Below are 26,734 nucleotides of genomic sequence, written 5' to 3'. Positions count from 1 at the left end.
AGAGAGCAAATTATTAGTTTCTAGATGGAGAGTAATTTATTTATAAATTGATTCCATGACTTTGCATGGGATGCAGCATAGTGAAATTGGTCTGCAGTTATCTTGTAACTACAAGATAACTTCTGTAAATTGTCTCTGATTCAATCAGATTGAAGTTCTGCAGGTGTTAGGGCCACTTAGATTTGAGTATGCTCCATATTTCATCCTTGATGGAAGAGGAATATGTAAATAAAAGACACAATTGATCTGTTTAAAGGAGAAATTAAGTCAAAATTTCGAAGGTATGCCTTATTCCAAAAAATAATGAAGCCCTTTGAAGACTAGCATAACCCTATTGCAAACAAACTCTTGAAGTATACACATAGATTTATGAGACAAGTACAGTGGTACCTCTACTTAAGAACGCCTCTACTTAAGAACTTTTCTAGATAAGAACTGGGTGTTCAAGATTTTTTTGCCTCTTCTTAAGAACCATTTTCTACTTAAGAACCCGAGCCTGGAAAAATTTCCCAGGAAATTTGAGAGAGGTATGAAGGCCCGGTCAGTTTGTTGCCATTTCTCCTTTAATCCTGCCATCTTTGGCTTTTCTGGGCTGCCAGAGGAGCCTTTCAGTGGTGCTTAAGGAGGTTTTGGCAGTCCAGAGCAAACAAAGCATTTTCCTTTCTCTGGGCGCTTGGAGAGGAAATAAACCTCTGCCAGGGCCCAGAGAAAAGAATCGCTACCTTTGCTCTGGGCAGCGACTGTCCTCCTCCTCTTCTTCCTCCTCCTCCTCCCACCCAAATTCTGAGCTTTTATTTCTTTCCTAATGGGTTTGCATACATTATTTGCTTTTACATTGATTCCTATGGGAAAAATGCTTCTACTTACAAACTTTTCTACTTAAGAACCTGGTCAAGGAACAAATTAAGTTCTTAAGTAGAGGTACCACTGTATTTCAGTTAGCTAGCTTTACATTTATATTCATTCTTTTTTATTTATCCCATCCTGGTTTTGCAAATTATCCAAATTAACACAAATTTTAAATACAATTTTAAAATTTTTTGCTAGTGAAAAATAGACTAGAGCAGAACAGAACAGAGCAGAATAGAATTCTTTATTCGCCAAGTGTGATTGGACGTGCAAGGAATTTATTTTCGGTGCATATACTCTCAGTGTACATAAAAGAAAAGATACATTTGTCAAGAATCATGAGACACAACACTTAGTGATTGTCATAGGATACAAATAAGCAATCAGAAAACAATAAATATTAACATAAATTGTAAGGACAAATTATAAGTGGGAGGGGATGGGTAATAGGACCGATGAGAAGATTAATAATAACAGTAATGCAGCCTTAGTGAATAGTTTGACAGTGGGGAGGGAATTATTTGTTTAGTAGAGTGGTGTTTGGGAAAAAATGTTCTTGTGTCTAATTGTCTTGGTGTGTAGTGCTCTATAGCGTTATTTTGAGTTGAAACAGTTTTTATCCAAGATGTGAGGGATCAACAAATATTTTCACCGTCCTCTTTTTGACTTGTGCAATATACAGGCCCTCAATGGAAGGCAGGTTGGCAGTAATATGTCATTGTTCTCAAGCCAGATAGGAGCTTATTTTTATATATCTTCTTGCATTTCAGGCAATGTGGGTACAGAATTGTCATACACTGAGATTGGCATGTTTGTTTCTTCAGATGCTGGAAATTCCTGGAGACAGGTAATTCTTTCATCAGGCTCAATAAACATGTTTTTCTGTAATATATTTATTTCACATTTCTTGGAAGGAATGCACAGTTCATGCTATGCCTTTCTTATTTGCAGATCTTTGAAGAAGAATACAATGTATGGTTCCTTGACTGGGGTGGAGCACTTGTGGCCATGAAACACACATCAATGCCTATTCGACATCTGTGGTGAGTTTCTTTTCACTTCTACTATGCTCTTTGCAGAATAAAGAATCCTCCTGCTGGCTTATCCAAAAGCAATCACTTGAATATTGTTTGCTGCTGATAGTAATAATTAAAAAATATAATTCAGTATGTTTTTCAGAGGCATCTATGTTTCTTTTGGATGGATTCTTCTTTTCTTTTGCTGAACCTCCAGAGGTTACAAAGAGCTTAAAATAGCAAATAAACTAGAAAAGTGTAAGGGGCTGTGGGAGTAACCTTGTGGAATAGGAGGAAGAGCTACAGGGTTCAGTTAAATGAAATATCAGTCCAAAGCAGAAATGTAATTTGACAAAACATTGTAGACTTGATCCTCCTAAATTATCTTGACCCCTTTATAGATAAAGACAGTTACAGGGTAGGCACATTTAGACTGATAAGATTCTGACAACCATACTGATAAGATTCATACAACCATATTAAAAGGTGATATTAATATTAGTGCATTTATTTTCCTAGGATGATATATCTCAAAGGTCTGATAAAGACATCTGCAAAAAATTATAAATTTCCAGAAAGTAAAATGGCAAGCAAATACAAAGCAGAAATGTAATTTGACAAAACATTGTAGACTTGATCCTCCCAAATTATCTTGACCCCCTTATAGATAAAGACAGGTACAGGATAGGCACATTTAGACTGACAAGATTTTGTCACTACTACAAGCCTATTAAAAGGTGGTATTGATATTAGTATATTTATTTTTTTAGCCTGATATATCTCAAAGGTCTGTTAAAGACACCTGTAAAAATTTATAAACTACCAGAAAGCAAAATGGCAAGCAATCCCATTTTCAAATGCTCAAATGTTATCATAGCAGTACACATATAATCATTAGATTATACTGGGATGTCTTAATAGATTTAGAAAAGCAGCAGAATTATAACAAAATACCCTGCTTTGCAGTAAGGGGGCGTGATGGCTCAGGAGTTAAAGATTTCTGAACTTGTTAGCTGGAAAGCTGAAAGCTCAAGTTTGAGACCAGAGTGCTGCAAGACAGGGTGAGCTCCTTTTATTGCCTCAGCTCCTATTTGCCTAGCAGTTCAAAAGCATGCAAATGCAAGTAGAAAAATAGGTATTACTTTGGTAGAAGGTAGCAGCATTCTGTGTGCCTTGGTATATAGTCATGCTGGCTGCATGATCACATATAATGTCTTTGGACAATGCTGGCTCCCTTGGCTAAGAGTACCATACCCTATACTCAAAAATGATTGGACAGGGAAACCTTTCAATCCATTTTATTTCATAACAACTCTTTTTATGACAAATGGAATAATAGATATAAAACATATACTGTATGTGTGTGTATCCACAACAGGTTTGTCATATTTTTGCTCAGGAAATCTGTCTTTTAATACAAACCTTCGCAGATGTTTTATTTAAATGCCAGCATCTGATTACAAGAAAGGGAGACTAGCAGAAGGACAAATGATGATTACTTGCTTAAGGTTATCTTATTCTTTCATTCTATTATATATCACAGTTTTTATGAACAGCTTTTCTGAACCAAGGGAATGTGGAAAACAGTGAGAAGCATAGAAATCCACCTACATATTAAATCAAAATATAAAAAACGCATTCTCATCCAACTTTCAAAATAATCCTGCTTGTGCATTTGACTATTTACTCGAATTATAGCCTGTCCTTTGAAAGATTCATACAATTTTAACAATAGAACATAATTATCAGCAAAACTGATAAAAATCAAAGTTTCCTTCTTACTTGCAAGACTTTGGGAAAAATGGAGTATTTTTCATCATCATGCAGCCAGACATTGCTGGAGATGGGAATGTGGGAAGCTCATTAAGTTTGTCTTGTTATCATAGTCTCCTACATTAGGCATTTTGGATTTTCAAATGGATTGTTTGTATAACTTTCCATGGCCTAATAGAATTGAATTGGATTATTGCTATGTAGTGGTTGATGAATGGGATTGTGGCTGACACCTTTTATTTAACTTACTGAACAGGTTAGTTTACTTTATTGTCATTGCACCTTGTACAACAAAATTAAATTAAAATAGCTACAGTTAGCTACAGATGAAATTTAGTCTGCATCATGAGGTAAAAAAAAAAGATCTATCAAACAAGCTCAACACACCAGTGTTCTGGAGAGCATAACATAAAATAATTTAATTTATAGGAAGGCAGATTGAATGTTAGAAAAAAACACTTTCTTTATAGATCAATGCAATATTGAGAATAATCACCTATATAATGGTGAGCCTTGTTTGGTGGACAATTCAAGATAAACATCTGTCAAGATTGCTTTAATTTGAATAATTATACTAGGCAGTAATTTGTTATACCCAGAGTTTCAAAAGTTGATTTTGCTGGTTGATTTTTTATTTTATTTTGCAGTAGTCAGTCACTTCTGTTTATTTGGATATTAAAGGACCAAGTTAAGAGAAAAAACTGCTATACAGAACTTTTAAATCACAATTTAAAAATATTTTTTCTTAAAATGCACATTTACTATGCCTATTTTCCTCAAGTTGGTTATTCTGAAATGCATTTTAAACAAAGAGTTGCATCAGGATATTTTTGAAGTGTAAAAGATTAAGTTTCAGTGTGTAGATTAGTTCATGAAGTGCGGATCAGATTTCATAAAGAACAGTGTCAACAGCATCTTTTATTCAGTGGAAATATTTTTCCAACTTCTTAAAAGAACTGTGTATTAGATCAAAGCTGCATTTTCTTTTAATTTGCTGGTTACTACTGTAGAAACTTTCACAATGAAATGGTAACAGTGTATAAACAGCATCACAATATAGTTAAATCTATGAGATTCCTCTTTGTCATTCATTTCTTCCACAATAATTTTTCATAGTCACTCTAAAAAGAAGTATAGTTGAATTTTATAAATACCATCAGAACTGAATGAGGAAACTTACTCCAGAAGGAAAGACAATAATTCACTGTGCAGGTTATTTTATGTGATCTTCCATTTTCCTCTAATTAGAGCAATCATTTTACTCAAACACAGCTGTCACTTACTTACTTTAATAATTGGGCTGTATTATCACTTCAAAGCATGTTGAATCAGACTATTAATAATATGGAAGATTGTGAAGATTGATGACTATTTATAAATCCAACTATATTCTCTTTCTCTCTCTCTCATCATCCAAAGACATTTAATTACCTTAGAAATGGCTGCAGTGAAACATTTTCATGTGTTTAATCTCTTTCAATCTCAGGGTCAGTTTCAATGAAGGAAGGACCTGGAATAAATATGGATTCACATCAGCACCGCTCTTCGTGGATGGGTCCCTGGTGGAGCCAGGCATAGAAACTCAGATAATGACGTAAGTTGAAGACTTAAACAAGATGCCTTGTGAGACAGTAGAGATGAGCCATTTAGGCCATCCATCAAACAGAATGTCAGGTTTGTTCCAGGGGATCTCTGGGTTGCTCTTTAAAGTCTGAAATATTATGCTAGTATATCAATTAATCTTCTTGTTCTTGCAGCTTTGATGGTATGCTTCTGTTGTAAATTTCCATTGTAGCTTTAATTTAAATACATGTGGTACTAAAACAAGATACTAATACTTACTGAGCTAGCAACAGTTAGAATCAGAATTCTGTTTTATGTATACCAATTAAAAAACCTGATCATCAGGATATTCACATCTTCACATCTTCATGTAAAATGAGAGTAGACCATTTCTTTAGATTTCCTTGTACTCTTGTTATCCAGGCACAGGTTAGCAAGGTGTAACATTTTTTCCTAAGACTGACATATGTCCATTTAGATAATTAAGATAAACCCCTGTAAGACGAGGGGTGGCATACAAATCCAATAAATAGATAGATAGATAGATAGATAGATAGATAGATAGATAGATAGATAGATAGATAAAGTCTAGATCTGTGCTGATGAACCTATTAGACTTATATACTGTTTCACAGTGCTTTACAGTCCTCTCTAAGTGGCTTACAGAAAGTAAGCATATTGCCCCCAACAATCTGGTCTTCATTTTACTGACTTTGGAAGGATGAAACCCTGAGCCTACTGAGCAGTGGTGAGCTCCTAACGGTACAGCTAATTGTGTGCAATTTTGCTTCTTGCACCTGTGCAGAACCCAAAATCTCGCACATGGATACACTTTTCGGTGAGTTTTTTTTGCTTTCGCACATGCAGGGACACAAAAAACTAGCCAAAATGTGCACACACATGCGTCCCTCTGCAAGATTTTGCTACCTGCACAGGTGCAGGAATCAAATTTGTACTCAATCCCGCACTCCCGCACCAGAGCCACGGAACTGCACGCAATTAGCCATATTGGTAGGAGCCCACCACTGCTACTGAGATTTGATCTGCCAAACTGCTGGCAGTTGGTGATCAGCAGAAGTACTGTAGCTTGCAGTACTGCGCTCTAAGCACTGAACCACCGAGCTATGACACACATGCCATAGATGGCACAGGGAGCCCTATCTGAGGGCACATGAAGAATTGCCCTATGTCAGCTTCAGCATGCACCTGTTCACTGGCCAGCTGGTTTTTGGCCTTCCAGAGGGCAGGGCGAGTCCATTTTTGCCCTCACAGGCTTCAGGAAAGCCTCTCAATTCTAGAGATGGCAATAAAAAGACCTTGTGGGCCTCCTGGAAGTCCAGAAACTATAGTGAAGCCTATATGCATGTGCGGAGAGAGGGCACTGCATTATAGCTGTTAGCATGCATGTGCATGTGTCATGTATCCACACACCCTTTTGGCACACGAACGAAAAAAGGTTCACCATCACTGATCTAGACAATACGTAGAATAGGGCTTCAGAATTTGGCAAATTAAGATTTTTGCAGCCCCAACCTGGTAATCCCTTAGATAACTTTTTGCCAAATTAATCCATATTATCATGCCCATGTAAGATATTAATTGGTATACATTAAAGTATGATACTAAAGTATAATTATCATTCTTTGCCACTAAAGTATTATTATTAGTATCAAAGTTTGAAGTATGATATTTATAATCTTATTAGTAATAAGATTACCATTTAAATGTACAAATTAAATTATACATGGAACGAAAAGTATTTCCAGATGTTTCTTTTTAATCAGAAATAATACAGTATTTGTTTTTGTCAAGACTCATATGATATGAGTATTACTTTTCAATGCCACAGTTCATTGGTAAATGTCTTAACAATTCTGTCTGTCAAGGAATATGTCAGTAAAACTCAATCTTCTTTTGTAACTACTCACCTTGAAAATTAAGTGGACTATAAATCTAACTATTGTGTATTTGGGTATCCGAAATAAGTGAAGGCCTGAAAACAAGGATACAGTACAGGCTCCGAGTGTGACTTGAACCTTGTACTTTTTTCATTTCATGTGTCATTGCCACTTATCCCCTTTAAATAGGAGATCACTTCACACCTTTTCTTTAAGCAGAAAAAAAGTCAATCCATATCAAATGTTCCTTCTAAAGAGAAAACAATTGTGATCATTTGTTTGATTTATATATCTAGCTGCCTATAAAATGCTTTGCTTCTTTATCACAACTTCTTCCTTTTTAAAAGTTTTGAGAAATAACAGCTGGCTGAATACCAGATGGTTTCTGGTATTTGAAGTAGGAATCAGGATAATTTCTTTTTATATAGGGGAGTTACTCAGATGGTTTATATTTTTGTTTTGGAGTTCAATAAAGAGTTTGCCAGAGGTTGAGACTGTCTTTTTAAAGTGACAGAGTTTACATTTTGAACTTTAAGCCTACTGGCCTTAGCTAGTACTAGTGGTACAAAGCCTTCTCGGTTAAGAGTGAGTTCTATTCCTAATTCTGTCTTTAACTTGAATTTCTACGTTGTTTGGAACTCATCAATACAAATGGTCTACTTATTACTGAAAATGGTGGACTGTGCTTTCCTTCCTAGAGCCAACAAACTGCTGAAGGCAATACTTTCAAGATGTTTATTTAAGAAAAAACAAGGCTGATTTCAGTGGTTCCTGAAAGCATTGCATGGCTTCAACGGTTCAATGGCTCCAGAAAGAACACTAGCCCCATTTTTAACCATAGGCATTTAATTTGCATCTAAGGTTTGTTCTTACATCTGACATACTTAACCCATGGACTGCCTATATTACTACCTATTACAGCTTTGCAGGTGAATTATTTCATACAGATTTACAGTATGTTGCTCTCATTTACATTGACTCTAAAAAGAGTTCATATTAAATAACAGTATGACTCATTTTCTCTATAAGAACTCTTTACTAGTACATCAGGGACAAGGTTTGATGCATTTATTTATTTATTTATTTATTATTTGGATTTGTATGCCGCCCCTCTCCGAAGACTCGGGGCGGCATACAAATATATAACCCAGTTTCTCTTCAAGGGGGAAAATGTCTCATTCTGCAAACATGGACCAAACAGTTTATTTTTATATGACAAGCCAATGAATATTTCTTTGGCTCTTTCATGTTTAAGAAAGTGTTTTTGCTTATATTTCTTAGTGTAGTTTCAATTTTGACTATTGGATAATATCAGATAGATAAAAGGATAGATTTACCAAAATACTCAATTATTAGTTTTTTTTAAAAAAAAGATTTCTGGATTTTTTAGTCTCTGTGTCTCTATATATTTAAATATAAAGTGTTCTTTGCAAGCAAAGATTTTACCTAGGGCATAAAGGGATTTAAATGGAGATGTTTTATTTGCATTTTATACAGTATATGCATACCTAATCCTGCATTTACAGTATGCAATCAAAACGATTAATCTTTGAAAAGACAAGTCTCTGAATTTTATTATATAGTTGTCCAAACCTCCAAAAAAGAGCACAGCAAAATGCATCTATTTGGAAAATGTGTGCCTAAGAATTCAAATTTTCATGAAAATATAAATATATACAGTGGTACCTCTACTTACAAACTTAATTTGTTCCATGACCAGGTTCTTAAGTAGAAAGGTTTTTAGGAAGAAGCAATTTTTCCCATAGGAATCAATGTCAAAGGAAATAATGTGTACGATTGGGAAAAACACAGGGAGGGTGGAGGCCCTGTTTCTGTCACGCTGAATATTGCCAGCCTCAGAGACATTTAGTAATAAAAGAGTTAACTTGTGTGCCTTTATTAATCTCCTCCTATTTTTGATGTAACATCCTGCCTTGTCATTTCCGCCTTTATGCTCCTTTGTTCTCTCTCTGCCTTAAGACTCCATTATGTAAGGTACTCTGTTATTTTGTCTACTCAGACAATGTTTATTTTTACTCTTATAATAAAAGAAATCTTGTTTTGAACAAATTATTGGAGCTCTTAATCCATTGGCTCCACGGTTAAGGTTCTAACAGACTTTTCAAATCGTGACAGTTTCCTCCCAGGAGATTCCTACAGAAGCCCCATGGAGGATTCTCCCCACCTTTTCCAGCCCTGTTTCCTCCCAGGGGATTCCTAGAGAGGCCCCACGGAGGCTTCTCCCCACCTTTTCCAACCCTGTTTCCTCCCAGGAGATTCCTAGAGAGGCCCCACGGAGGCTTCTCCCTGCCTTTTCTGGTTACAATTTTGGAGGCTCGGGTTTGTAAGTGGAAAATGGTTCTTGAGAAGAGGCAAAAAAATCTTGAACACCTGGTTCTTATCTAGAAAAGTTCGTAAGTAGAGGCGTTTGTAGGTAGAGGTACCACTGTAGTTGAAATATAGTTGTAAAGTTATGACTATATTTGATTTCAGCTGGAGATAACTGATAACTGAGATAATACATTATTTTGACATAATGGAGACACGGGATATTGCACTAATTTATTTTGTGTGCCTGTAATTTGCCAATATTTACACTTCCTTTATTGTAAAGAGAGTAGATTATCTCTTGGCGTATACAGTACAGTATATCTGATGAGGTAATGATTGCAAACCTTGATATCTTCCATGTGTTCATTTTAAAATACTTATGAAGAATGTCGTCAGCATTGTCCATACCAAGCAACAACAACAAAATCTTTAGAAATTATTTGTGAATGGTTGTAATTAGGTGAAGGGCACATTATATAAATATTCTTTGTGATCAACATCTGAGAAAAACAGCTGTACATATTCCGGCTCCGCAGAATTAGAATGTATGATTTTATTGATATCCCAGTTGGGTACAGAAAGAATCATAAGTATCTGTGGAAGGGTCAAAGAGGGCAAAGGTTTGTCTGGATGAATCAGGATAACTTGGCTATTTCAAAGGTCAAGATATGTATTAAAAAACAAAACAGATTAAGTAATAATTAGCAATTAGTTCCATTTTAAGACTTTTGATTTTTAAGAGCTACTTTATGAGTCCATTATTGTTTGTAATATCTACAATATAACTATATACTGGTTGCATAGTCCTGCCTTGTAGACTACATCCAAAATTAATGGTTTTTTAAAAAATTAATAAATGACATGCAAAGTGACATTCGGTAAAACAGCAATGCAAAATATTAAAAACACATCAAATGTTTATAACCTTTTAAACTTATGCACATTTTCATGTATAAATAATCAGCTAATCATATATTTAATAGCTCATGAAATTTCACAGTCATCCTTTTCAAACCTAATTATGATCAGTTTCCTAATCCTGAAGTTGGATAAGGAAATATCTATCTCTGGTCTAAAAGCTCTGGTCTCAGATTTTCTAAGAATACTTTTACAAGCAGTTTCTGTTCCCAAAACATTTGCATAATGGTATTTTGAATATACTCTCACAGAACTAAGCTAGATGACTGCTCAGTTTTCTTTTTTTTTTTTAAGGTAAATAAGACTAGACACTTCCAATTAATGCCTGGTATAAACATCAGAAGCTATCCCTACAATCCTATGTGCATCAATTATATACTAAGCTCCTCTGATTTTACTGATATTATGCCCAGGTAAAGAAATCAGACCAACTGAGTATTCTGTATGGAGATGGTCTCAGAGAAGAATTTCAGACGCCATTAGTTAAATATCAGAAGTGATATTTACTGATAGACAGTGAAAAAGAAACTCAAGAGACTTCCTGCTTGATTCTATTTGGTTATACAGTAGAGGTAAAGAGAAAGTCTCTATCAGGGTTTCAAGATTATGCTATTATGCCTTGCATTAATAAAATAGAGCTCATTTGGAAGTCTGTTTCCTGACTTGGTTTATCTCTAATGGTTAACCTCTAAATGGTATAATTTTACTGACATATTAGATCATTCTACCCTTGGGAATGAGCTTTAGGAAACTTTAGGAAAATATACGCAGCAGAGTTGGCAAATGTGGTTTTTTTTTTAAGATAACAGTGTTGAAGTTAATTTTGTTGAAAATAATTATATAAACAAATATGTGCTCAAACCGGAGCATCTGTTGGTGTTTAGCAAAAAAAAAAAAAAGTTAAGAAAAGAAATTAATGCTTGGTTAAAACAAAGACAAAACAACAAACACCTATAATTAAATATTAATGAACTATTTTTCCCTCCTTCTATTTCTTCAAAGCTATTTTTTACATATGAAGAATGTAAAAAAAATATTTTAGAAGCAAATGTCATATAAAATCAATGGGGACACTTTAACAGATTTTTTTTTTTAAAAAAAGCTTTGATTTCTAATTTTTCAAATGCATATGTTAATATCCCATTCATGTTTTTCCACATTCTCTTCACAACCATCTGACTAATTTGTAAATCCATTCTGAACAGAAATCTCCCTCCCCTAGTAATTATATGTTCAGCAGCTTACTTCACTAATTGCACTTGGCATCATGCAGTAGCTCAGAGATTGCTCCTTGGCATACCATTTGCTGTGTTTCCACACTTGTGCCAACCTTTTAAGGAAAGTGCCTGTTACATTGTTAAGCAGCTGAATGACTACTTTCTTAAAAATCTAAGATTCTCACTGTAACCACTAAAATAAATTAGCATTCAGTGGTTTATGGTTATTGTCCATTTCTTTCTTGCTTCTTTTTGAGAGGTTACGAATAGATGCCAATCCTTTTCTCATGCATTTCTAAACTTTTCACTGAGACAGCTGGGAAAAAAATCCTTAATTAGAAATAAAGCTATTCTAGGCATTTGGGTTAGAGATGCTGAACTGGAGATGCATTCACAAAAGCAGAGTCGATGACTACAGCAAAGACCAAGGGACTGGTGAATGGACTGACTTCTTGGAGCCTCTCCAAATATGAGAGATTGGATAACTGGTCTTTGCAAGAAGATTACAAAATAGTGGTTTTTCTGTAACTTTGAGAGATAAAGGGTTTAGCCATCTTGCTCACAACCATGGTAATGTTTTTAAGGGGCACTAAATTTGCAAGTCTAGTTTTTCAAATCATATTCAGAAATTGACTATTAACCATTTTAAAGCTGTTTGAGACTTTTGGAACAGCAAAACTGAAAATTCACTGGGTGAGTTTATCTTCCAGACTGAACAAAGGAAAAAATCAAAATTAAGATAAGGATTATTTAAAAAAAACAATTGAATTAACTATTACTATTTACACTTGTCAAAACTAGTATCAATTAAACAAATAAAATAATAAAAAGAAAACGAAATAGAAGATTCCAGCAAGAAAAAAAGAAAGTAAGAACTTCTGGTGGGGATGTGGGGTGCTGCAGCTGGAAAGGGACAAGCTCTGTTCTTTATGGCTGCCGAATTTTTGCTTATTCGAGACCCTTCAAGGCACACGAGAAGAAGGATAATGTGGAAGAAGAGGGGCATCCTGGGCCACAACAGGGCAAAGGCATTTGCCTACTGGGGCAGAGGGCACCCTCTCTATCCAGAGCGGAGAACTTCTGCCAGCGTGGATAACATGGTGGATCTGAAGCTGCAAAGATTCACAGAATTAGGAAGCTTTTAATCAAAGAGAAGCTAGTTGGGTCTGTTTTGAAATATGCTCATGAGACTGAGAAAAGTGGATACTTAGAGACCAGATTGCAGCGGTAAAAAAAACCCTTCAAAATTGTGGCATGGCTGCGAGTAACAGAAGAAGATGAAATCAGAAGAAGAACAAAGAAGAAGAATCGGAAGAAGAAGAAAGTGAAAGTGATGGAGGAACCAGGGAGGGGAAATCAGTAGAGGAGATCAGATCCTCGGACCGTAGAAGATTAAAATAAAAAAGAGAGCAAGTCGCTGCGAAGGTCCTAAGATTAGCCACGATCCAGGAGTGATTATATACTTTTAAAAAACTTTTTTAAAAGGGATGATTGAGTTAATTGGAGATATTATGGGAGTCCAGGAGCTTACAAATATCAGACAGCAGAATTGTTGAGCCTACTGAAACTATTAGAAGAGCCTGATAAAGAGCCTGACAAACGTTATAGAGAAATCCAAGGAGATCAGCTCTAGTTACTAAAAAAAAAAAATATTCCAGAATATATAAACTCTTTAATTATAAATAGGACAGAAACTTTAGATAAAGATTTATTGGCATTTCTTATTTAAACTGTTCCTTCTGCATGATATTGTGAAGAATCCTTTTGGAGAAGCCCATCTTTCAATACGAATGATAGATTGTTGCACTATTTGCCTTTATAAAGATTGCTACAAAGGTATCTCTGTAGGTTTTGTGCTACTGGATTTCCTCTTTGCTTTTGGAATTTGAATTTAGGACAATTTAGGACTTTTTTGAATTAATTTTCTGTATATTAATCCTTCCATTTTTTCTAATTTTTTATTTTCTATTTCTAACTTTCTAGTTCCATTGTAATCTTTAATTTACTATTATTATTTATACTAATCCTGATAGAATATTATAGATTATACATTGTTTTGATATTTAAACACCTAGATATTTAAAATATTGGAATATTATATAGTTACTACTACTTTCAATTTCAGTCTTAACTTTAATTTTTAACTTATATTACAGCTAATTAAGAATTCACTATTAAACAATTGGAAAGAAATCAAACAGAAATATTATCTAAAAGTCCCAAATTGGTTATCAACAATGGAGGCATTAATATGTCCAAATACAATTGACATAGCAAAGACAATCAAATACAAAGAAATTCTAGATCCATGTGGTAAACTAAAAAGTAGAGAAGAATTGGCAAAACAAAATATTAACATAGATTGGTGGATATACCTACAAATTCAAGCAAGACACAAAAAAGACTCCAAAGGAGCTGGTATAGAAACCCAAACGCAAAGGTTAGACAAATTGCTTACAGGTCCAGAGAGAAAAATGATATGAAAAATATATAAATATATGATTGAATATGATAAACAGAAGAAGGTTGTAAAAGGATCAATGATCACCTGGGCAAAAATTATTGGCCATAACATATCCCTGGCAGACTGGGAGAAAATTTGGAATAGAAACATTAACCAAATCAACTGCATACAAAGAAAATCATTATAACATGTTTTATAGGTGGCACCTGGCCCCAAATAGATTGGCTAAAATATATCCAAAGTGTAATCAGATCTGCTGGAAGTGTAAAAAAGGAGCGAGGCATCTTCTTTCGTGCATGGTGGACATGTCCCGAAGATAAAAAATATTTGAAAAACCTCCATAGATGGTTACAAGAAATAACAGGAACCATGGCTGAATTTACCTCAGAACTATTCTTACCAGGTATTATTAGGAAAATATATCCAAAAAATATTAAATATTTATTGCTACATATTGTGGCAGTGGCTAGAATCACCTATGAACTAAAATGGAAGGACTCAAAAGTACTTAGAGATAAAGAGACAATAAATTTTTTTTGACTGAGCAGAAATGGACTGGTTAACGATGGAATTTATTTATTTATTTATTTATTTATTTATTTATTCATTCATTCATTCGTTCATTCATTCATTTGGATTTTCATGCCGCCCTTCTCCTTAGACTCAGGGCGGCTTACAACATGTTAACAATAGCACTTTTTAACAGAGCCAGCATATTGCCCCCACAATCCGGGTCCTCAATTGAATTGAAAGACAAAAAAGATTCAGACTATTATTCTACCTGGACAAATGGATGCAAAAAAGGAAAGAAAACTAAGAATGTATATAAATAAGAATGTTAAAATATGGACGTTGACCAACTTGAAAATATTTAATTTATATGTATTTAATTTATATATGTTTATATGTTGTGTTTGTCTTTTTTAATATATATATATTTAATAAAAAACATTTTAACACAAAAAGAAAGATAAATAGACAGAAAAAATAAGAATACAGAAAAAACCAAAAAGAAAATAAATATATAAATACACATTTTCTTCCTTTTTTATAAGTATAAATAATTTAGTAAGTTGTTACTCACCCTTAAAATGCAACAAGTAATCTTTCTTTAACATATTCCATCTCTTATCTATAAATTTCAATCTTGGTATCACTAAAGTACTTTGAAATGCATTCTAACTACAGTATAGAGCCATACACACTGAGCAGTTTAAAGGTACTTTTAACAAGTACTACTGTATGTTCTCATAGATAGGCCCATCTGCAGATAACTTAAATCCAACTTTTATGTGCATTTTGACACCTAAGATTCTTGGCTTATTTGCAAGTACAGTAGTTTTCCTGTTCTTTCTTATTTTATTCCTCCTTTAGTAACTAGGATCAGTGAATGAAGTGGATTGAAGTAGTATTCCATTCCAGTTCTTTTCAGTGTTACTTTTAAATATGAATTTTGTTTAGCTATCTATCTTTCATTTTTCTTCTGCTCTGAAAGTTTTCCACTTCCTATTTTTACATAGTCTAGTCCAGTGTTTTTCAACCAGTGTGCCGTGGCACACTAGTGTGCCGCGAGACATGGTCAGGTGTGCCGTGAAGCTCAGAGAAAGAAAACAAGAGAGAGAGAAAGAAAGAGAGAGAAAGAGAAAGCAAGCAAGAGAGAAAGAAAACAAGAAAGCAAGCAAGAGAAAGGAAGCAAGAGAGAGAAAGGAAGCAAGAGAGAGAAAGAAAGCAAGAGAGAGAGAAAGAGAACGAGAAAGAAAGCAAGAGAGAGGGCAAGAGAGAGAAAGAAAGAAAGCAAGAGAGAGAAAAAGAAGGTGGGAGAGGGAAAGACATAGAGGGAGGTAGGGAGGGAGAGAGAAAGAGAGCAAAAAAGAGGAAAGAAGGAAGAGAGAAAGAGGGATGGAGAGAGAGAAAAAGAGGAAGGGAGAGAAAGAGGAAGAAATAGAGCGAAAGGGAGGAAGAGAATTTTTTTGTCCAATCTTTTTTTAGCTGCCCCCCCCCCAATGTGCCCCATGGTTTTGTAAATGTAAAAAATGTGCCGCGGCTCTAAAAAGGTTGAAAATCACTGGTCTAGCCTCAATTAATGGAAATTATTAATTTATATTGCATCTAGACTTACTTCCAAGTTGGCATGAAAAGTACATTTTAGCATAATGTGTGGAATGAATTCAGCTTATTTGATCAGTTTATGTTCAGTATGTCGTAAGATACCTGTAAAATTAGGTTAATTGAATAAACTATACTTGACTATAAATATGCATGTGGTTCAAGTACAACCTTAGACTAAATAGATTTCATATGATTCAGCATTTTCTATTTTTCTGAAATAATTCCTATGCTTATTATTCTTTAGACAAACATCTAAAAATACTAAACATACAAAGAAAAAATGCACATCTTTTACATTACCAGATGTGTTAGATTTCAGTTTCTAATAACAAAGAATTTTAAGTTGCATTCTAGACTAGAGATTGTCAACCTTAGCAAGTATAAGATGTATATACTCCCAGAGTGCTGGCTGAGAAATTCTGGCAGTTGAAATCCACAAATTTTAATGTTGCCAAAAGTGAGAAACCTGGACTATACTATCTGGACTAATCTAGGATATTTTTATTTAGGCAATTAAATATTCTAATATATTCCGTTCCGTAGTTCCTAAATCCCACTGTTAAAATAAAATAAAACAGGAGATTTATTTTTAGGGATGTTGAGTATTATATTGAAGGCAGTGTTTGTTTTACAAAATCTCTGTATGTTGCCATGGTTTTTGTATAATTGAACATTTCCTCATGGGTTTATGTAGTAATTTCCTTTTAGGAGTTCTTTCTGCTACCTTTGAAGCTGATATGGTCCAAGAGGATTTCAGCTAGAGATGTTTAATGATACAAGGCTTAACAAGCCTTTTAGGGAAACTGTTATAGTGATGTAACTCATACATGTAACCTCTAATTGCTATTTGATGTGCTGAGATACTCAGCAGTTGTATGTTTTGGCCTTCTGTGGTATATGGGAAAGTGAATTGGGAATTTTTAAGAATGAGAAGTAGAATGGAGGGAAGGGGGAGAAAATCACTAGCATTCCCTTTCTTAAAAATAAACCCCATTTTTTTTTCACAGAAGCTTGCTTTTGGCCAGTTTAAATCTAATTTTTAGACTTTATCCTGGATTGAATGTATTACTGTTGGATGAATGCTTAATTTTGAGTTTTATATATTTGTGAATATTTGTATTTTTACCTTATTTATGTTGTTGGACTATACAGGAAACCACTATGGACTATACCTCTAAATGAATGAACCAACTGAAAATTTCTAAATAATCTTTCCAAGTCTTTGATTGCTTAGTGAAATAATTATGAAGTGCTGAGGTAGCAGATTTTCCTTTAAGCCAGTATTTCTTAAATAGTGGAACGGGGGGCCCTGGGGGGGGGGTGCGGAGTGATGTCAGAGGGGTGTGTGTGGCCCCGGGGAATATGATATTTTTGCCACAGGGAGTAGGGGCATTTTGCACCGAACAAAAGTACAGAGCACAGAGTAGGAGATATGGCATGCAAATAACAAACCCTTAAGAGACATTATGGAAAAATATTTAACAGGGATGAAAAGAAAGGAGGAGAGAGATGGAGATAATGAGACAAATGTAAGTCTCTGAAAGCTAAGATGAAGAAATACGACAAAGCGTATGTAGCGCTTGGCTTCACTGTAACTATGGTGGGAAATGAGGAAAGACTGGTTTGTTTACTGTGTCTAAAAATGTTGGCAGCAAACATCATGAAGCCAAATAAATTAAGGCATCACTTAAATACATTACATCCCAATCTCGCTGAGATTGAGTTTTTTCAGCGAAAACGTGCTGAATATTGCAAACAATCATCCCAGAGGAGAGTTGGGGGTCTGTGAAATGTTTACTTCCTCCTGGGGGGCTGGGACATAACAGAAAATAATTGAGAAACACTGCTTTAACCTGTCCTTTTTCATCTTTGGTGCCTCTTTTATTTTTATCATTTCTTCCATTGGCATTATCTTGCCAGTGATTAGTTAATTTAACTTGGGGTCCTCTTCCAATTCTTTATCTATATCTGCATCAATTAGATCCTGGTTCTTGAACTGACTTTCTTGCATTCAATTTCTGTGGAACTGATGACTTCCTTGAACACTAATTTTATTTATACCCCAATAGAAAACTATCAGGAGGTTGTACAGGCCATTATGTTGACTTCAATGTTACAGTTACAATTCATATTTTATTATTATTATATATTTCATATTTTATTCTTATTCTAACTTTCTATCCTTTCCATTGGGCTTGTTGGCCCAAACTGTATTTGTCTGTTTCTCTATTCATTACCTATATCATAGTAGTAATGCTAATGTCCAGTCAGCGAAGCAGTGGAAGTGATGTGCCAGTGCCTGGAGGCTGTTGGGGTCTGGATGGGTGTCAACAGACTTAAACTCAAGCCGGATAGGACGGAGTGGCTGTGGGTTCTGCCTCCCAGGGACAATTCCATCTGTCCGTCCATAACCCTGGGGGGGGGAATTATTGACTCCCTCAGAGAGGGTCCGCAACTAGGGTGTCCTCCTCGATCCACAGCTCACATTTCAGCTGTGGCGAGGGGGGGGGGGCGTTTGCCCAGGTTCGCCTGGTGCACCAGTTGCAGCCCTATCTGGACTGGGACTCACTGCTCACAGTTACTCATGCCCTCATCACCTCGAGGTTCGACTACTGTAATGCTCTCTACATGGGGCTACGTTTGAAAAGTGTTTGGAAACTTCAGATCATGCAGAATGCAGCTGCGAGAGCAATCATGGGCTTCCCAAGGTATGCCCATGTTACACCAACACTCCGCAGTCTGCATTGGTTGCCGATCAATTTCTGGTCACAATTCAAAGTGTTGGTTATGACCTATAAAGCCCTTCATGGCATCGGACCAGAATATCTCCGAGACCGCATTCTGCCGCATGAATCCCAGCGACCGATTAGGTCCCACAGAGTTGGCCTTCTCTGGGTCCCATCGACTAAACAATGTCATTTGGCGGGAACCAGGAGAAGAGCCTTCTCTGTGGCGGCCCTGACCTTCTGGAACCAGCTCCCCCCAGAGATTAGAACTGCCCTTTCCTTGCCTTTCGTAAAGTTCTTAAGACCCATCTCTGCCGTCAGGCATGGGGAACTGAGACATCTCCCCCGGGCCTATACAGTTTATACATGGTATGTTTGTGTGTATGTTTGTTTTTAATAATGGGTTTTTTAGTGGTTTTTAAATCATTAGATTTGTTCTGACATTGTCTTTGTTATTGTTGTGAGCCGCCCCGAGTCTACGGAGAGGGGCGGCATACAAATCTAATAATAATAATAATAATAATAATAATAATAATAATAATAATAATAATAATATAACATGCAGATCAGAAGTGAGTTCCTACCACTTCTAACTGGTTCTTTAGAACTATTAGTAAACTGGTGATGACGTCACAGAGCCGGTTCTGTCAGTGTCAGTCAATGGGTGCTGCTATCTTGTTTTTGGCTTCTGTGCAGAAGTTTGGTTTTCAGTACTGCGCAGGTGTGCACACCCACACAGTACAACCGCACAGTGTGCAATGCGCACGTACTCACAAGGCGTGGGAGAAAGTGAACCGGAGGTAAGGCAAGTTAAAGCCCACCCCTGATACAGACCTTTCATATTGAGCTTAATTTGGAAATGCAGCCAGAAAAGAAAAATCTTACGTAGCAAGCTGATCCCAGGTATTTCAAGCACAGGTCTTTCAAAAATGATATGGATCTGTCCTATTACTTGTACATCAATTAGCAGGTTAGTTATCATGTTTTATGCCAAGTGATTTTTTTAATAGTACTTTCTTTCAAAAGCTTTTAACAAAGGTTAATTATCAGATATGTCTGATCAGTGCAGAAATTCTCATCCCACTCATTGTCAAGCATAGAAAGTGTTCAAGCACACCAACTTCTTTCCTGGAAGAAAATAGGAAAGAAAAGTAGAATTCAGTATCATAATTTAAATGTTACAATAGATTGAAAAGGTGACATTGAGGAAACCACTGTTTGCATAAGGATCAAACAATAGTTCTCTCTCATTTTCTGAGAGATTTAAATAACTGCAAAACAATATCAATAGGATATTGAACAACCCCCACAAAGTGATCCACCCAGCAAACACTGTAATTTTATTTAGTTTATTTTGTTTAACCCTGCTGTTCTGTTCGAGTCTGTGCAACATGAAATAGAAGTTTGAGACCCTGTAAAAAATTGTCCCTGCATTTCTGAAACTTGAAATTTCATGATTTTTCATCATTTCAGGGGTTCTCTCTATGAGAAATTTTTTTGGGGGGTGGGGGCTTAGCTTTTGCTGGGCAAAAAAAGTCACACTTATACTGTTTACGAGTCTGTGTGACTCACACTGAAAATTCTTTATTTTAATTGCTTATATTTGGTCAATTTGAAAACTTCTTTCCCTTGTAAACTAGGTTGAACATGTCTGCACACAATGAAATGAAAATTGAAATAAAAAAATAATGCTTATTGGTTTAATTTGTTCATAAAAGCCCGCCCGCCACCTTTTTTTGTGAATTTGTTTTCAATTTAGCCTGCAAAATGTGTACAATTTTATTAAATTTGGTGTGGGATTACTAGTTTGAACATTCCTGATCATAAGAAAAATATAAATGAACTGAAAAAAATGATGCTTATTAGGATTTTTAAATCAGAAATAAGCCCCCCCCCCCCTCCGGCTGCTTGCAACCATTTTCACTTTAAGGCTCCAAAACCGAAATATTTTTAATATCTTAGGCATTGATTTACTCAATTTAACATTGCTGATCATCATAAAAAAAAATTGGGGGATGGGGGCTAACTTTTTTTCTGGGCAAAAAAACCTCACGTTGAGTCTGTTTCTGGTCGTATACGACCCGGACCAAAAATATTTTTTAGGTACTTAAATTTGGTCTTTTTCAAAACCTTTTTCACTGGGAAACTAGTTTGAACATTTCTGAACATAATGATATGAAAATTGAACTGAAAAGATTGATGCTTATATTTTTATTTTGATCAAAAATCCCCCCCCCCCATTTTTTGAATATTTTGTGTCAGTTTATATTTTTTTAGACTACAAATCTCTAAGGAATTTTCCCCCAAAAGTTTTGATATACTAAATTGAACATTCCTTATCATAAGAAAAATAGAAATGAACTGAAAAAAATGATGCTTATTTGTTTATTTTGGTCACAAAAGGGCCACCCCCTCAGCCTTGCTGTGTACCATTAATTTCACTTTTTATATAGATTTGGCTAGAAATATTGGGAATATCCTTTTGAGAAGGAAGCACATGATAGCCAGAAAACTAATTGTATGAAAGAAATCCATTTTACTAAAAACAAGTATGTAATTTTGAAATTAACAGCATAATTTTTATATAAATTGAAATAATTAAATACAGCGGTGGGGGGACATTTAAGTGCAAAATAAACAAATAAGTATAAATGTTTTCAGTTCAATTTTCATTTCAATATGTTCAGAATTGTTCAAACTGGTAATTCAATGCCAAAGTTATTGAAAATATTTGGAATTAGGGTTCTAGAAAAATGTATAAAGTGACATGCTTGAAAAACGGGGGGGGATGGCCCTTTTATGAGCATAATAAACAAATAAGCATCATTTTTTTCAGTTCAATTTTCATATCATTATGTTCAGAAATGTTCAAACTAGTAATTCCACACCAAATTTAGAAAAATTGTACATTGTTTGCAGGCAAAACTATCTATAAATTGGGGGGGGGGAGGAAATCACAAAAAGGGGGGGGGGCTTTTATGACCAAAATAAACCAATAAACATTATTTTTATTTCAATTTTCATTTCATTGTGTGCAGAAATGTTCAACCTAGTTTCCAAGGGAAAGAAGTTTTCAGATTGACCAAATATAAACACTTAAAATAAAGAATTTTCAGTTTGAGTCACAGAGACTCGTAAACAGTACATGTGTATAGTGGTTTTGAACAGAGCAGCAGGGTTAATTTTAATTCAATAAGCTTATGTAGCTGTATATATCCACCAAAGGAACTCTGGATGGCAAATAGAATAAGTATAACTACAAAATATTATTGATAATACTAAAAGCTTCTGAAAAGTCCTCTCCTTTCAGGATGAGAAAACATGGAGTAAATTTATTTATTTTGTCCAATACATAATGTGGGTATCATAAAATATAATCATAGTAAAATTATATCAATGGAAGAATAGAAGAAAAGACATAGAAATAATGTGGAAGAGATAATAGAGTTCATAGAGTTCATAAACATATACAGTGGTACCTCGAGATACGAGTTTAATTCGTTCCGGACCTGGGCTCTTAAGTCGAGCAGCTCTTATCTCGAACGACTTTTCCCCATAGGAATTAATGTAAATAATTTTAATTGGTTCCAGCCCTCAAAAAACTCACAAAGTTAGTCTAAATTATGCAGAAAGACATGTTTTTAATGAAGAAATGTACATGTACATATAAATGAATAATGAAGTTTCTTTCACTTAACTTGTAAACTTTCTTAAACTTTTAAATTTACATATGTTCAACTTCTCTGCCACCCAATCCTGTAGGACAGAGGTCCCCAACCCTTTTTGCACCAGGGACCGGCTTTAAGCGATCAAGAGAGGAATGGGTGAATGAATGGACGGAGGGTGGGAAGGAAGGAAGGAAAGAGGGAAGGGACAGGAACAGAGGAAGGAAGCAAGGAAACTTATGAAAGGGGAGAGTAAGAGAGGAATGAGTGAAGGGAGGGAGGGAGGGAAGAAGGTGGGAAGGAGAAAAAAAAGAAGAAATAGAGGAAGGGAAGGTAAAAGAGAGAAAGAAAAAGAGCAAGAAAGAAAGCAAGAAAGAAAGAAAGGGGGAAGGGACAGGAACAGAGGAAGGAAGCAAGGAAACTTATGAAAGGGGAGAGTAAGAGAGGAATGAGTGAAAGGAGGGAGGGAGGGAAGAAGGTGGGAAGGAGAAAGAAAAGAAGAAATAGAGGAAGGGAAGGTAAAAGAGAGAAAGAAAAAGAGCAAGAAAGAAACCTGCAAGCACCCCCCCAAGCCCCCCAGGCCGGCTGCAACCTTTTAAAACATGCGCGCCGCTTCGCAGCTGTCTCCTGAAGCCGAACGCGGAAGTTAGCATTTGGCTTCAGGAGACAGCTCCTTGGCGCTTGTATCTCGAATTTGGGCTTGTAAGTAGAACAAAAATATCTCTCCCCTCCCAGCTCTTATCTCGAGTTGCTCTTAAGTAGAGCAGCTCTTATGTCGGGGTTCCACTGTACATGGAACTAGTAGAAATATGAGAGAGACATTAGGACAGGGGACGGAAGGCACGCTGGTGCGCTTATGCACACCCCTTACTGACCTCTTAGGAAGTAGGGTAAAATTTTGGGGGTTAGGGGATGACACTATAGAGTCAGGTAATGAGTTCCATGCTTCAACAACTCAATTACTAAAGTCGTATTTTTTACAGTCAAGTTTGGAGCAGTTAATATTACATTTGAATCTGTTGTATGCTCTTGTGTTGTTGTGGTTGAAGCTGAAGTAGTTATTGACAGGGAGGACATTGTAGCATATGATCTTGTGGGCAATGCTTAGGTCATATTTAAGGCATCTTAGTTCCAAGCTTTCTACACCTAGGATTGTAAGTCTAGTTTCATAGGGTATTCTGTTTCGAGTGGAGGAGTGAAGGGCTCTTCTGGTGAAGTATCTTTGGACATTTTCAAGGTTGTTAATGTCTGAGATACGGTATGGGTTCCAAGCAGATGAGCTGTATTCGAGGATGGGTCTGGCGAAAGTTTCGTAAGCTGTGATAAGTAGTGTGAGATTGCTGGAGCAGAAGTTATGTAGGATTAGGTTAACAACTCTTGAAGCCTTTTTGGCAATGTTGTTGCAGTGTGCTTTGACACTGAAGAGTGTTGATCCCACTATACTTGGGGAAAGAGTGTTGGTCCCAGTATGCTTGGGGAACACTGGTTTTAAGAAGGACGGGGGAAGGATATGGCACTTCCTATTTTAACAACTTGCTGTAATCCAGATGAGTTACAAGAGGTTTACTAATGTGTAGTGCTAAAAGTTACTATAAAGCCAGGCAGAGAGCTGACTGAGAGATGTACATGTCTTTTGGAAAAATAGGAGGAATCTTGACTGTGGGTTATACATAACCATAACTAAATTACTTTAATTACAATTACTTTAGTAACTTTGCTTGTTTGGAAAAAAAGACACTGTTTAAATAAAATTTATGCTGGATACCCATAGTTTGATCTGGTTCTCATTATCTTGTATTTACTTCTATCTTTTGGTATTCTTCCATTTTTTGTATTTTTAATGGTCATTATTTTTCAAATTTCATTGTCAGTGGGTGAAAAAAAATAGAGTGAAGTTGTCATATTTATCTGTATTTCTACATTAGAATTTTTTTTTCTTTTTGAGGCCAGTCAATTGGAATAGAATTAAAACAAGAGCAAATTAAAATGGTCCTAGGATAAAACTAAAAAGTAGTTCAGTTGCATATTTTGTTGGAAAGGATTATTCCTGTGCATCATCCATATAAGAAAAATGGCTTCTCTAAAAGGAAGCATTTTTAGATTTCAAAAGACTGCTGCACTTAGAACAGAAAATCTAAACTGTTGTATGCATGTTACAATGAATGCTGTTAAATAGCAAAATATTGCAATTTTATATAAGATGGAATCTATCATGTGAGGCAAGCAGCCTAGCCTTAACCTAACGATGAGTTAAGACTTTGATTTATTCAAAGTTGAATGAAAGGTGACTGGGAGTTATAATTTGGAATGAATGTTGTTTTTTTTACTGCTAGATTTATATCTTGAGCCTTCATAGATTGGAGTGAAGCTAACAGGGAGGAAATGGTAAATGCCTTTTTGTTTGAACATTTTTTTCATTAAAATTTCTGGATTGTGATTTCCTGAGCAAATTTCTTGTACAAATCATAAATAATTTGGTAAACTACCACATTAACAAATTCTTCTCACTAGAAAAGCGATAATGGAAGAATTAGCGCTTTTCTCTAATTCATATGAATTATGGCATAAAATAAAACAATATGCTAAATTTTTTCTTCACCAGGCTAATCTGATGAGATTTTATGTAATATTTATAAATTGTGTATTTTAAACGTTAATGAAAATTTAATTACTGCAGAATAGCTGCTGACCTATTCGAAATGACTTTCTCATAAATCTGCAAACAAGGTGTTCCTCCCCCCCCCTCCAATTGCTTCTCTGAAAAGAGACACTGACCAGGGTGTGAATCATCCCTAAGTATCTTCCTTATTCTGCTGAAACAGTGAGGTCTGGCAATGTTATCCAGTGGTATTAGGGAGCAACCAATGGTTTCTAGTGCTGAGTTGATCATTCTCTGTAGTGCCCTCCTGTCCATAGCATAACAGTATGTGAAGGCACTTTCTTTCATGGACTGTTTCTGTCTGCAAAGAATTCATGTTTTTCCAGGTTTATTTTTTATTTTTAAATGCTCACTAATTAGTAGAAGGACCGTCGGCCTCTTACCGGGCCGGTGAGGTTTGCGGCATGGGCGGGGAAGGAGGCCGCCATCTTGGGGGTGGAGCCTGAGCCCTCGCGTCATCGACGAGGGCTGCAGCAGTGTCATTGTGGTGCGCCTGGCACCGATTGGTCGAGGAGCGGCCGGGAAGGCCCCTATATAAGTGGTGCCGCTCCTCTTTGTTCTTTGTCTCCGAACGGAGACACCCGCCCACCCTCCCTCTGTTACAGGGTGCATATGATGGGTCGCCCCTTGGGGAGCCGAGTAGGAATTTTTGGCAGTCACAGTAGATTGGCCTAACTGTGGCTGTTTTTTCGCCTATTCCATTCTGTGCGTGGGAGTGTGGTTAGGGGGTGTACTCACCAGCTAGTTTTCCCCCAAGGTCACTGTGGAGGCGAAAGGGGGCGGAAATGGGCATAAGCAGCAACTGTGTGATCTCCTTTAGGGGCACCTCTAGTGAGGTGAGGGACGACCTCCTTCTCGTATTACAGGACTCGACCTGTTTGGGTTTGAGAAGGGGGGTCGCACCTGGGGCTCACTGGCTGGGGCTTCCCAGAGTCCAGGGGAGAGCCATCCCACACGCCATGGGGGCGTGACACGGCGTAGGGGGCAGGTGTAAGGATACCACTCCCCTATGCCCAGGCAAGGAGCTTTCGCCCGAGAGTTGCTCAGAAAAGGTTTGTGACAGTTGACTCCGCCCCCATTTCGATTTATGCACCCCTGCAGGTCACGTGACTTATTTGGTTAATTAATTAAGTGATAATGAATTAATAAAGTGACCCCATTATACCCAAACTTTCTGTGTCCGAGTGTTACTCCGCCTTCGCCGCAATCCATCCTTGACTTGTTTTTGTAAAAGGGTGAGCTTTCTGCTCAGACGGCTAAGGATTTTTCATAATTTATATTGAATGTTAATTGAATTTAACAGTAATATAACAGTTCCAAAAGTACATATTCTGGAAAGTATTGCTGTCCAAATCTTGCTGGGCTTCCATATTAATTTTCTTCTACAATTTCAATTCAGTCCTGCTCAATTGAGAAATGAATTAATGACTTTTTACTTTTCAGATTATTGACATGAACACATGCCTGCTCTTTTCTACCAATGACAAACAACTCTTAAAAGTTGGCAATAGGATGCTAGCCTTATTACATAATTGATTTCCAGTAT

The 26,734-nt window shown here is 36.1% G+C and overlaps 1 protein-coding gene across 1 annotated transcript in view; it reads left to right on the top strand.

The window, feature by feature from the left end:
• LOC139167804 (VPS10 domain-containing receptor SorCS3-like) overlaps positions 1–26,734 on the top strand; it is a 624,967-nt gene that overhangs the window by 529,014 nt on the left and 69,219 nt on the right. The window contains exons 12-14 of the mRNA XM_070752751.1: positions 1,620–1,696; positions 1,801–1,892; positions 5,125–5,232. Coding sequence (XP_070608852.1) covers positions 1,620–1,696; positions 1,801–1,892; positions 5,125–5,232 — 277 coding nt within the window. The remainder of the gene's footprint in view (positions 1–1,619; positions 1,697–1,800; positions 1,893–5,124; positions 5,233–26,734) is intronic.

Source organism: Erythrolamprus reginae, chromosome 5 (assembly GCF_031021105.1).
Source record: "Erythrolamprus reginae isolate rEryReg1 chromosome 5, rEryReg1.hap1, whole genome shotgun sequence".
In the NCBI taxonomy this organism is placed as follows: domain Eukaryota; kingdom Metazoa; phylum Chordata; class Lepidosauria; order Squamata; family Dipsadidae; genus Erythrolamprus; species Erythrolamprus reginae.
This window is presented reverse-complemented; position numbering and strand designations above follow the sequence as displayed.